The sequence below is a fragment of the Chelmon rostratus genome, chromosome 2 (assembly GCF_017976325.1).
Source record: "Chelmon rostratus isolate fCheRos1 chromosome 2, fCheRos1.pri, whole genome shotgun sequence".
NCBI classification, from domain to species: Eukaryota; Metazoa; Chordata; class Actinopteri; order Chaetodontiformes; family Chaetodontidae; genus Chelmon; species Chelmon rostratus.
The window spans coordinates 2,442,947-2,456,023 of NC_055659.1; the positions used below are offsets into that span (position 1 = coordinate 2,442,947).

Here is a 13,077-nt window from a genome sequence, read left to right on the forward strand (position 1 = left end):
GTTATTACCTTCACAAAAAAAGGCAGCAATGCTCCGAAAATCTATGAAAACTGAAGTGACACCATATGAACATCTGAATTATTTGCAGATTAAAACACCACGAGAGAGAAGCTCACCTGACACAGCCACCTCAGCATGTATCACGTGTCCGATCTCCTCCTGTGAGGCTACACAGTGGAAGCGGTTGGTTGTGGTCTGGGTCACAGTAGTCCAGAGGGTGACGTCATAGCGGTTTTTTCTTTCTGAGACCTGTGGTTCGTCAGCAGGAAGGACGCTTCCATCACTGTGTTTCCACTGCAGCTTCGGCTGAGGAAAGCGTCATCATCTATGGTGATCAAAGGCTCTGCAGCTGCACCTGCGAACAGAGTTAAGAACAGCTTCAAAACAAGTCTCTGCAGGAGAAATGTCACTTTCATCCCTCTCCTCTTTGTAAATATTCAGTACAATGTGCATAAGAGGGAGAAAAACTTCAGGGAGTGTGACAGGACATGACATTTCATACATTTTCACCTTCTTCCAGGTATTTAGTAACTCTTCCTCACTGGAAACAGTATTTCTGATATTCAGACCACGATCATGACAGCGGCACACATACACCTGACACCTGCAGAGTCTGGACTCATGATGCAATAAAACATATCTCGACATGGTTTTTGTTTTAAATGTACTAAATGCATCATTCTCTTCTGCACTAAAGTAAAGCAGAAATGATGCACTGAATAATTGAGAAATTGATCGATTGAAAATGAACTGAAAACTATTTGCATGATTAATATTTTGCCGTTTATCATAAAAAGGCCAAACATTCACTGGCTCCAGCTGCTCCAGCAATGTGAGGCTTTTCTTCTTTTCTGTGTTTCATCATGGTTCAGTGAATTTCTTTGTGTTCTGGATCGTTTGGGTTTTTGCTTCATCTTTAGTTATGCAGCTCTTTTGTTTCCTACACCTCCTGCTCTGTCTGCTGCACTGTTTGAACCATAAAGGTCAACATGAAGTTACTCTATCAAACCTTCTGAATAATACTGAGGCATAAAAAGTAGCAGCACACGTCACAGATACAGAGATCAGTGACATCATCACTCACCTGGGATTTCACCTGTTCGGTCCTTCAAGGCAAGTTAAGGGAAAACAAATAAGAACATGAATTTGTGCGCAGTGAATGGGTGATAGTATGAATTTGTCATTTGCTGTTAGCCTGGTAATGAGTTCTTCCTCCACTTACAGTGAAGTGGGCACAACAAAGCAACATCAACATTAAAAATAGTTTGACAATTTGGGAAATATGTTGAAGGTTTCAGCTAAAATAAATGTTTAGACCATCATCGATTCACTAAATCAATTGAATTATGTGTCTGCCTGAGCTCAGCAGGCAAAACTTATTAGGCAGCAAACCACTTACTAATTTCCTGTTTGCTAGTTTGCGTCCTTGCAGAGAATTAGATGAGAAGATCATGTTCAGTAAACATGAAGCCAGCAGACGAGTCGGGTAGAAACAACAGCAGCTAAGGGGGGTGGGGGGTTTGGTCTGAGGGGGTTCAAGCTGTCACACTCTGAAAACTTCTGCTACAGGTATAAACAGTTAATGTCTGGGTACCACAGGAATGTATGTCTAATATATATATAGCAGCAGTTATATCAGAACATTTCTTCAGTGAAAGAAGAGCAAAGAACGTCTCTGAAGGCTTTTCTCCATGGAAAACAAGTTTTACTCTTCTCCTGAATGGCTTCAGCAACAGTCCTAATACATCATGTTAAAGGATAATTTTCGTTTTTTACAACCTGGACTTTATTTGTAGCATTAAATACGACCATTTAGACACCCAGACAACTTTGGTGGCATTTGGAGTCATTTTGAAGAAATTAGCCCGAGAGGAGCGGCACGTATATCCGTATAATGCGAGTTATCAGGGCACCCGTGCGTAGCCTCTATAAACGCATAATCTGCAGAAACTCGTTCATATTCCAATGTTTTGTTAAGATATGCTGGTGCTATTCCCCTCTGAGCCCGTGGTGGCATGTTATCAACATCCAGTGTCTCTAGACAACTACTTCTGACGTGGATGACGTCATTTTCGAGCGCCGCGCGCTGCGAGCAGCCGGCCACAACACGGCTAACTCCGCGGCGGTCAGCTAGTTTAGCTGTAGTTCGCGACTGTTATTTTTCACAAAATGGATGAATATTTTTCCGACTCTGAGGTGGTGGACGATGACTTTGTTTACGATGGACGTCCTCACCGTTTCGAGGCAGAGTACACGGACGAGGAGCTCGTTGAAAGGAGGACGCGGAGGCAGAGAGAGGAACAGCTGGCCAAACAACAAGAAGGACGGCCCTCCAAAAAAAATGTGTCTTAGTCCACTGAAGCATTAATCTAATTCTAACCCATCACTGTCTCAACATCAGTGCTGGTGCTCCTTGTTGACTGGTTGTTTTGGTTCAATGTTTGGAGGCTTTGTCATGTCAACATGTCAGCCAGAGCAACAGTGAGGCTCACTGATGTGTTTTAATGGAGCTCTATGACTCAGAGGAAGAAGCTCGATCAGACTTTGATCACAGTCTGAAAAATACTGAATATTAACAGCCTCATATCCTGTAAAGTCTTGCTCCATTCTTACTTTAAATACAGTTCAGGTCTGTGAAATAAAATGACAATAAACATCCAATAACCCCTTGTGTACTTATCACCAGTAGAATACACATAAAGAAGTCAGATTGTTGCTATTGCTGCTGGCCTACGTTCAGATATTGTTGATGTTTAACGTAAAATGAAATAATTCATTATATCCAGTATGATGGAGACGTGTGATTCTCAGTTTACACATTAAACTGCTGATATGTAATTTGAGTCCTGCTGTCACAGTTTTACTTGTTGTCAGTGGTTTAAACAGACAGACAGACTAAATGGACAAAGAAGAACAGCTGTAGTTAAACTTGACCCATAACCACAGCTGAAACACAAAATATGAAGATTAAACATTTAATGAAAGCACTCACCAACAACAAGCCTAATGTGGAATGTTTGCCTTGGCTGAAGAAGTGGAAAATCACAGGTGTAGTCTCCACTGTCAGCCATCATCGTATTTCTGATGATGATGGAGGCGTTGCCGTGCTTCAGTTCATCGCTAAAATGTGAGACGCGACCTTTGAACTGCTCATCCTGACCTGCTCGCCCGTTATTGTAATGAAGTCCTGCATCATACACGAAGATGTTCTTCTGACCATCTTTCCTCCAGTCAAAGAGCTCTTGTTCAATGTTCTGCTTGGTGCTGGGGGAACAGGGTAAAAGGACATCGCTCCCTTCTGTCACAAACACTTCTTTGACACCTGACCCTGAAAGATGAAGCACATCAGAATCCTTAATTTTAATAAAAGAAAATCAGGTTAAAGCAGAATATCAGGGAACACATTTACACCGAAATTCCTCTGAAACACAACTTTCAGATTCAGTTAGTTGACAGGTTATGGATATTTTCATGCTGCCATAATTTAATTATATTTTATCTTACATGTTTATTAAATACCTGATGAGTCACATGACACAGCCCACTTTGTTTGGTTTACTTTTTGACAACTCACATTTAGACTGAAGGCTCAATATGTTGTGTGTGTGGATGGGCAAATCTAAAACAACGCCCGACCACAGCGGGTGATGAAAAAACGACATAATGAGCCGACATATCTGTGGGACGCTGCACTGAAAACATCAAGGCACCAACCATCAGTCATTATATAAAAAGACTGATCACAGTGCAGGGAAATGCAAATGTTCTACAGGCTGGTGCAGTAGACAGGTTCAATTCTGCTTTGTTTGTGAAGTGTGGACTGAATACATGGCGCCACCTGGTGCACCTGCTGGTAACAACAACCACTGTTGGTGAAAAGTTTAAATGACATATTCCAGTTATATATAATATATAATATATTATACGCTGGACAACTGTTGTCCCTTCAAACACCAGCTGAACAACCTGGAGAGTTCCTTTCCATCTGGCTTCATACTGACTGTTGGAGCCAAAATATGATTTTCTTTGTTTTGATTATTGTGAGAGTCGGTATGATTGTGTGGGTTGTCCTCCATAGGGAGGGACCGCATATATACCTGTTAATTAATGAATGAAGGCAGGTGTGTAGGGGGGAGAAGGAAGCAGAACAGTTTTCGACCGTGCTAAAACGCCGTGTCAAGCAGACGAGGGTTTTTCTTTTGTTCTGGTTATATAAGTATGGTTTATAGCAAAGTATGACAATAAATGGATCATCATGACAACGAACAGAGACACTGTGTTTAATTTAAAGCCGCACGCATCAGACTCAAGCCACCTAACTGCATACCTCAGTGACTACAGGTAAAGTCAATACAAAAAGTCGAAAACTCGCTTATTGTTGAGAAAACGAACGCTGGATTTATTGTCCGATTGATCAACTGCTATCGCTGAGGACAACGTGGGATTTGTCACGCTACGGAGAGGCGGCTGATCGCTGAGGACGGCGCTGGACCGGAGCTATTCGGAGCTTCGTTGTGCAGCGGTATGTGAGGACTACGCTGCTTGTGTGCTTCAGATAAGCGCCCGCACGCATCGGTAAGCGTTTTTTTGGACACGGACAGTCGGCACATACAGCGTATGGACAACAGGTATGTTGCGCTGCCAACACAATACATGGCCATAATCAACTACAAACAATTGTGTGTACACAGGGCCATTTGCCTGAAATAAAAGGAAAAGAGACAAATCCAATTCATTGGTAACGAACTGAACTCGAACTGAAATAATTGTGATGTGTTCTATTTTGTGAACTGAGGTGTGTGTTATATTGTGGTGAAGGTATTTGTGGTTCAAATTTGAAACAAACAAAAAAAAGGCTGGTGTAACTGATTCAATGAATGGTGTCTATTATATTTCATTTAAGGGTATTGTGTGATCATGGAGTCTGAAAATGTACAGAGTGAAACAAATGATCAAGTGTTGTTGGTTGAAGCCACAGCTGAAACACAGTCCACGCAAACAACAAATTACGGTGAAAAGGAATCACAAGTTGTCAAAAAACGCACAGTCAAACTAACCCCAAAAGCCTTAATGGAAAAGTTGGCCACACTACAAAAGGTTAGAGCATCCAAACTAAACAAAGCAGGTAACTTACATGTGTGCAAGGAAGCTAAAGAGGCACATGAATCTCTGCTACCATTGTTACCTCCAGAGGAAAAGGAGAAACACAGAATATGGTTTCAAGCAAAAATGCTCACTATTGATAAATTTATTGATGACATGGAAAAATGGATGAAATGTGCAATGGACTCTGAACCTGTGGAAACTGTGAATGAGGAGGACATGGAATATGAAATCAGTCCCCATGACAGTGTTTCTAATGTGGGCAGTAAAAAAGGGACTGGGAAAAGTAATTCAAAATCGTCATCCAGCACATCTGGCAGATCCTCAACCTCATCAGCTCACCTACAGGCGGAGGCAGAGAGAGCTGCACTTGCTGTACGTGCTGCAGCCTTAAAGGAGAGGCATGTGCTGGAGGAGCAGGAAGAAATGCTGAGAAAGAAAAAGGAAATACTGGAACTTGACACACAGCTGGCTGCTGCTGAGGCTAAGGTAGCAGTACTAAAACCCCCCAGTTACCAAGCTCCATCAACCACACACTCAGATGGAATGGAGTCATACTATAGAACAGGAACAAGACCAAAGGAACCTTCCGGCACACTCAATCCTCATACCAAGGATCACCAGCCATCACTATCGCAACCACCTGTAGCACAACAACCATTTTTTCATCAGCAATCATCACCATGGCAACCGTATACACAACAACCCCCCATTCAACAACCCCAGATTCAGCAACCACTTCGGCAAGAACAACAATACCAACAGCATGTATATTGGGATACAGAACAGGACAATAAATTGAAACAAGAATACAGAAAACCCTTGAGCAAACTTCCAGTGGACCGCCCTGAACAGTCAACCAATCCAACCAACATTTTTCCTCAAACCAATGAAGAAACATCAGCTGTAATTAACTTATTGCAAAGACAAAATGAAATAACAGCATTGCTAGTGGAGCAACAAACTTCTCATCTGCTGCCACCGAGAGAGATTCCATATTTTGATGGGGATCCTCTCCAGTATAGAACTTTTGTCCGAGCCTTTGCACACTGTGTAGAGCGTAACACAAGCAACAGAGGTGATTATTTGTACTACCTCGATAAATACACTAGAGGTCAGCCCAGAGACTTGGTACGTAGCTGTCAACACATGCCACCGGACAGAGGTTATGAGATGGCAAAGAATCTGTTGGAACAACATTTTGGCGATGAATACAAAATCACTGCAGCCTACATGGAAAAGGTGCTCAGCTGGCCACTAGTGAAGACGGAGGATTTAAAATCTCTTCAAGCTTATGCTCTGTTTTTACGTGAATGTTGCAACGCCATGGAACATGTACAATACATAGGGAGAGCTAAATATGCCTGCAAACATGAAAGTATTGATCTCAAAGCTTCCATATAAGCTAAGAGAAAAATGGAGAGCCTCTGTTTGTGAAATTGAAAGTTACAACCGTAGACCACAATTTACAGACATTGTCACATTCATTGAGCGTCAGGTTAAAATAATTTCTGATCCTGTCTTTGGAGACATTCAAACCACACCAGCAAATACAGGAAGTAAATCTGTGAACAAATTAAGGTCCTACCCACAAAGCAAACCCAAATTCAAAGGAGACAGTTTTGCAACTGTTACCACCATTGAAACACCAATAGTGGAAGATCTGGGAAGGTCTAAGCAAAACAAGGCATCTGCTCACACTCCTGACTCTTGTGAATGCTGTTTAAAAAAATCACACATTGGACCAATGTCCACAGTTTGAAAACAAAGCACACCGGGACAAGATTGCTTTTATAAGGACAAAAGGAATCTGTTTTGGCTGCCTGCACTTTGGACACCTTAGCAAAGATTGCAAGAAGCACTTGACTTGCAATAAGTGCAACCAAAACCATCCCAGTGTTCTGCACATTCATCAAAAGGAGAAAGTCAGCAGCACAGATACCAACCAACAAAATAAACCATCAGTAAGCAATGCACTAGTCTCTTCAAGAACATGTGGACAAACAGGGGCCGGTAATAGTGATGGGATTTTGTCCATCTTGCCTGTGCAGGTGAAATCAAGCAAAGGAAGCAAAATCATCCAAACTTATGCTTTGCTGGATCAAGGCAGTACCGACACCTTTTGTTCAGAAAATCTCATGCGAAAACTGAACCTTATTGGAAGGAAAGCTCAAATCAGCCTGTTAACCATGGGAGCAAAAACATCGGTATCTAGTTACATGCTTATGGACCTGGAAATCTCAAGCCTCACTGGAAAGTAGTTTTATGACCTGCCAATAGTTTACACCCAGAAGAGGATGCCAGTGAGCACTAATAACATTCTAAAAAAAGAGGAGTTGGCCAAGTGGCCATATTTGAAAGGGGTTGTAATTCCTCACATTCAAGCTGAAGTAGAGTTGTTGATTGGAACCAACGCTTCTAAATTGCTCGACCCATGGGAGGTAATTAACAGTCGTGGCAATGGGCCACATGCCATTAAGACCCTATTGGGATGGGTTATTAATGGTCCCCTTTCAGGACACGGAGAGGAACAGTGTAAAAGTAGCCACCCTGTTGCTCTTGTGAATAGAATCTCCATTACAAACGTGGAGCAGTTGCTGATCAATCAGTACCAACATGACTTTAATGAACGGTCATCAGAAGACAAAGAGGAAATGTCGAGGGATGACATGAAGTTCCTAGAAATCATGAAGAACTCATGCAAGATCCAAAATGGTCATTACACCTTGGAACTTCCCTTTAAACATAAAGACATCTCTCTGCCAAACAATCAATGTGTTGCTAGGCAACGTATTCTTGGATTGAAAAGGAGGTTTGCAAGAGATGAGAAGTTCCACCAAGAATACACCAACTTTCTCAATGATGTAATCAGTAAGGGTTATGCTGAACGTGTACCTGAACAAGAGCTGGAAAAGTTTGATGGGAAGGTGTGGTACATTCCACACCATGGAGTGTACCATCCCAAAAAAAGGAACTCTGCGTGTTGTTTTTGATTGTGGAGCAGAGTATAAAGGGAAGTCTCTCAATAAGGAGCTTCTACAAGGCCCTTACCTCACCAGCTCTTTGTTAGGAGTCCTTACTCGTTTCAGACAAGAACCTGTGGCCCTGATGACTGATGTTCAAGCAATGTTCCATCAAGTCAATGTGGCACAGAAAGATCGTGACTTCCTTCGGTTCTTGTGGTGGCCTGAGGGCGATGCATCCCAAGAACTGGTAGAATATAGGATGACTGTGCATCTGTTCGGAGCAGTGTCTTCTCCTAGCTGTGCTTGTTATGCCCTCCGAAAGACAGCAGAAGACAACCAAAACAGCTTCCCTACTGATGTAGTTGACACAGTCAAGAGGAACTTCTGAACCGTAAAGTGCTGTTATCTATTCCAGAAGAAGACAAGGCAAAGAATCTTCAGGAACTAAATCTGGACAGAGACCAATTGCCAGTAGAGAGAGCCCTTGGACTTCACTGGTGTGTTGAGACAGACACATTTCATTTTCAGTTGTCACTCAAAGAACGGCCTCTTACTCGACGTGGCATTTTATCTGTGGTCAGCTCAATCTATGATCCTTTGGGATTTCTTGCACCACTCACACTTCCCACCAAGCTCATACTGCAAGATCTGTGTAGGAGGAGCTACGGATGGGATGATCCGATCCACCCAACCCTACAACAGCAGTGGACAAAGTGGCTAAGAGACCTGGAAAGAGTGGTGGCATTCAAGGTGGAAAGATGTCTTAAGCCGGCAGACTTTGGGATATCCATGTGTGGGCAGTTACACCACTTCTCTGATGCTAGTGAAAAAGGCTATGGCACGGTGACATATCTTAAAGGGTGGTATGTTCATACCACCCAGAATCATGCGGACAAAGCCTCAAGAGGGGTCAAAGTGGATGACTTGCTAACCAACAGAACATGGATTGAGGGCCCTGAGTTTCTGTTGAACCCAGAGGAGCAATGGCCATCTTGTAGCTTGGAGTACAGCATTACTGCTAATGACCCTGAGGTCAAAAGGGAGCTCACCACCAATGCAGTAATTGTAAATACACCAAATCCCACACATCAACTTATCATATACTTCTCCGACTGGAAGCGGTTGAAGAGGTCAGTTGCTTGGATCCTGAAAATAAGGAAGACTCTATTGGAAATGAGTCAACAACGAAAACAGTTGGGTCATAAAGATACAGGTAAAGTGGAACGGGACATGCAACGCATTAATGTGAAATTTAAAAAGCAGAGTTTGACTCCAGACGACCTGTCAAGAGCAGAAATGGCAATCATTCGCTTCACACAGCAAGAAAGGTTCCACGAAGAACTTTCTGTGCTGTCCTCTAGAAAGGGTGAAGTGAAGAAGGAGAGTTCCATCTACAAGCTGGACCCCATCCTAGAGGATGGCTTAATTTGAGTAGGAGGGAGGTTGAATAGAGCAGCAATGTCTGCGGAATCCAAACATCCTGTTATCCTGGCAAAAGACCTCCATGTATCCAATTTGCTACTCAAGCACATCCATGAACAGGTGGGCCATGGTGGGAGAAACCATGTTCTCTCAAGGTTGCGGAGAAAGTATTGGATCACTAGTGCCAATGCAGCAACACGTAAAATCCTGTCTGACTGTGTCTTCTGCAGACGCCATAGAGGGAAGTTAGGTGAGCAGAAGATTTCAGACTTGCCTGTAGAGCGCATTGTCCCAGATCTTCCTCCATTTACTAACGTTGGAGTGGATTATTTCGGTCCAATTGAGATCAAAAGAGGCCGATCCATTGAAAAACGGTATGGAGTCATTTTTACCTGAATGGCATGTAGAGCAGTCCATCTGGAGGTTGCCTACTCATTGGATACTGACTCCTGTATAAATGCTCTGCGCAGGTTTGTTTGTCGACGGGGACCAATCTCTCATCTACGGTCCGATAATGGAACCAATTTTGTTGGTGCCGAAAGAGAGTTGAGGGTAGCTCTTGCTGCTTTAGATAAGCAAAATACAGTCAGCATTCCTGGAGGAAGGAATAAAGTGGAGCTTCAACCCACCAGCAGCCTCTCACCACGGAGGTGTATGGGAGCGAATCATAAGGATGGTTAGACGTATACTTACCTCAGTCTTACACCAACAAACCTTGAATGATGAGGGGTTTCATACCGTACTGTGTGAAGTTGAAGCCATCCTGAATGACCGCCCCATAACAAAACTGTCAGAAGATCCCAACGATCTGGAAGCTCTCACTCCCAATCATATTCTCACCATGAAAGGAAAACCAATCCTACCACCTGGCTTGTTCGAGAAGTCTGACCTTTACCTCAAAAGGAGGTGGAGACAAGTTCAGTACATCTCTGACCTTTTTTGGAAACGCTGGTTAAGAGAATACTTACCTTTGCTACAGGAGCGGCAAAGATGGAGCAAGAAGAGACGGAGTCTTGTCCCAGGAGACATTGTGCTTATTGCAGACTCTACAGCGCCACGTGGTTCTTGGCTGCTTGGAAGAGTCCTGGAAACCTATCCAGATAGGAAAGGATTGGTGCGTTCTGCGCGAGTAAAAACTAAAACTAGCATACTGGATAGGCCAGTAACCAAACTTTGCTTGCTTCAGGAAGCTGCAACCAAAACAGTTTAATCCATATGACTGTATACATGAAATTATTGGCTCCATTATGAATGTAATTTATGTTGAATTGTTCATGCCTCCTGCATTCTCAATTAGGGGCCGGTGTGTTGGAGCCAAAATATGATTTTCTTTGTTTTGATTATTGTGAGAGTCGGTATGATTGTGTGGGTTGTCCTCCATAGGGAGGGACCGCATATACACCTGTTAATTAATGAATGAAGGCAGGTGTGTAGGGGGGAGAAGGAAGCAGAACAGTTTTCGACCGTGCTAAAACGCCGTGTCAAGCAGACGAGGGTTTTCCTTTTGTTCCGGTTATATAAGTATGGTTTATAGCAAAGTATGACAATAAATGGATCATCATGACAACGAACAGAGACACTGTGTTTAATTTAAAGCCGCACGCGTCAGACTCAAGCCACCTAATTGCATACCTCAGTGACTACAGGTAAAGTCACTACACTGACTAAGAATATGCACAGATTCAAAACTTTATGCTCACAGTGAAAACAGACAACACTGAGAACACTGAGAACACAGACAACACAGACAACACAGACAACACTGAGAACACTGAGAACACTGAGAACAGAAGCCTCTCAGCAAGCCAGCAAGAGGCGCAAACCAGGTTCTCTTTGTGATGGTTGTGTGGAGAGAACCAGCAGTTTACTAAGAGTTAAGAAAAGGCGTTTGAGGTTTTGATCTGTAGACCTGCAACAATCAGTCAATTAACTGACCCAAAGAAAATTAATCTGTAACTACTTTGACAAATAGCAACAATTAATCCTTTCAGTAATTTTTCACGCAAAAATTCAGCTTTTCAAATGTGAGAATTTGCTGCTTTTCTTTGTCATACATGAGAGTAAACTGAATATCTTAAGGTTTTGTATTGTTGGTTAGATAAAACAAGCACACTAATGTCATCACGTTGGGCTCTGACATATTGTGAATGCCTTTTTTAACTGTTTTATATCATGTCATACACTAAACTATGAATAAAAAATAACAATTGGCAGATTCATCGATAATGAAACTAATCACTGCATCTGAAGTCTTGGTAAACACTTTGCACAAAAGCATTAAATCAATGTAGTAAAACTATAAGACAGAGTACAGAGCATCAGTCTTTGCAGTAGTAAAGTATGTGTGTATGTGTAATACACGTTTGCATATCGATACTCGTAAACGGACATGAAGTCGTCAGTTTTTAGTCATTATTCAATCAGAAATAGAGCAAAGAAACACAGACTGTGTCGCACCAGCAGTGACCGGGAAGCTGACATGACGCACGGCTGCGGCTGTTTGCAGCGTCCGTATCGTTTCCATCCCTCTCCAGGCAGTAAAATTCTTCTACTCTTTTTGTATATAAATGTACAAATATAGTTCAATTTTATTTTGTATCATTTTAAGTTGTTGTTATTCTTTTATCCCTTTTATTCTTGCTGTATGTAACAACTCAATTTGCATGGGATCAATAAAGATTGATTTTGTCATGTTTACAAAATGTTAATCAATTCAGGATAAACGATCGTGAAGACGGAAACTCGTCACTCATAAATAATATGAAATTCGGCTAATAAAAACGATGATTGATGGACATTTTACAGACCGCCTGTAGATAACACAACCAGGGAAGCTGGTAAAGAACCTGAAAACAAGGTGAGCTACCTGTCTCCACAGCCCGGAAACAACAGCCGCATTACGGTGTCCATAAACACCACCTGAGGTGGTCAGGTGAATTAATTTTATAAGCTTATTCTGTGCTGATCGTCTTTATCCAAACTTTAGAAGCTAATTAGCTAAGGATAACTCAACTTCCTGTTATGAGTGTGAATGCGTCATTAGTGAGCTAACGTTAGCTTACGAAGTGGACATTAACTTTCTTACCGTCTTCATATGCAGTTATTGTTCCGGACAGAATCAGGACACAGAGATGAAGAACCAGAAGCTCCTGATGTGTGAACTTTTTCCTCGACATGTCCTGAAGTAACGATGACGGACTCTGTTAGCTCCCGATGCTAAGCTGCTGTTAGCTGACGACGAGACGACAACCTCACGGTGATTAACGCTAACTCAGATATTTAAACGTCCCAAATAACGTGGTAGCGGATATCTGTTAAACACCCGCATATAATCGTATGCTTAAAGAAGTGAGTATTTAACACTAATAACTGTAACTTCGGAGAGGGAACTTCCTTTCTGAAGAAAGCGAAACTAACTAAAACTGCACCCTGTAACAACTTGCAGTGAAAATCAAAGAATCAAACGTAAATTCATTTGAATGTTAGAAAAGAGGGTGAACATTTGAATTTCAACTGTGTTTTTTTTTTTGGTAAAATCTACAGTTTGTAACATATAAAGACATTTTTTAGGAGTCTTTCCCAAATC

General features: G+C 42.1%; 1 protein-coding gene across 1 annotated transcript; it reads right to left on the reverse strand.

Annotated features, from left to right (window-relative positions):
• Positions 1 to 1,003: 1,003 nt before the first annotated feature.
• Positions 1,004 to 12,812, reverse strand: LOC121612027 (V-set domain-containing T-cell activation inhibitor 1-like). The gene is made up of 3 exons (XM_041944776.1): positions 12,577 to 12,812; positions 3,022 to 3,328; positions 1,004 to 1,022 (listed from the first exon to the last, which is right to left on the reverse strand). The coding sequence occupies exons 1-3, from the start codon at positions 12,665 to 12,667 to the stop codon at positions 1,004 to 1,006; spliced, it is 417 nt and encodes a 138-aa protein (XP_041800710.1). The 5' UTR covers positions 12,668 to 12,812.
• Between the last annotated feature and the right edge of the window lie 265 nt (positions 12,813 to 13,077).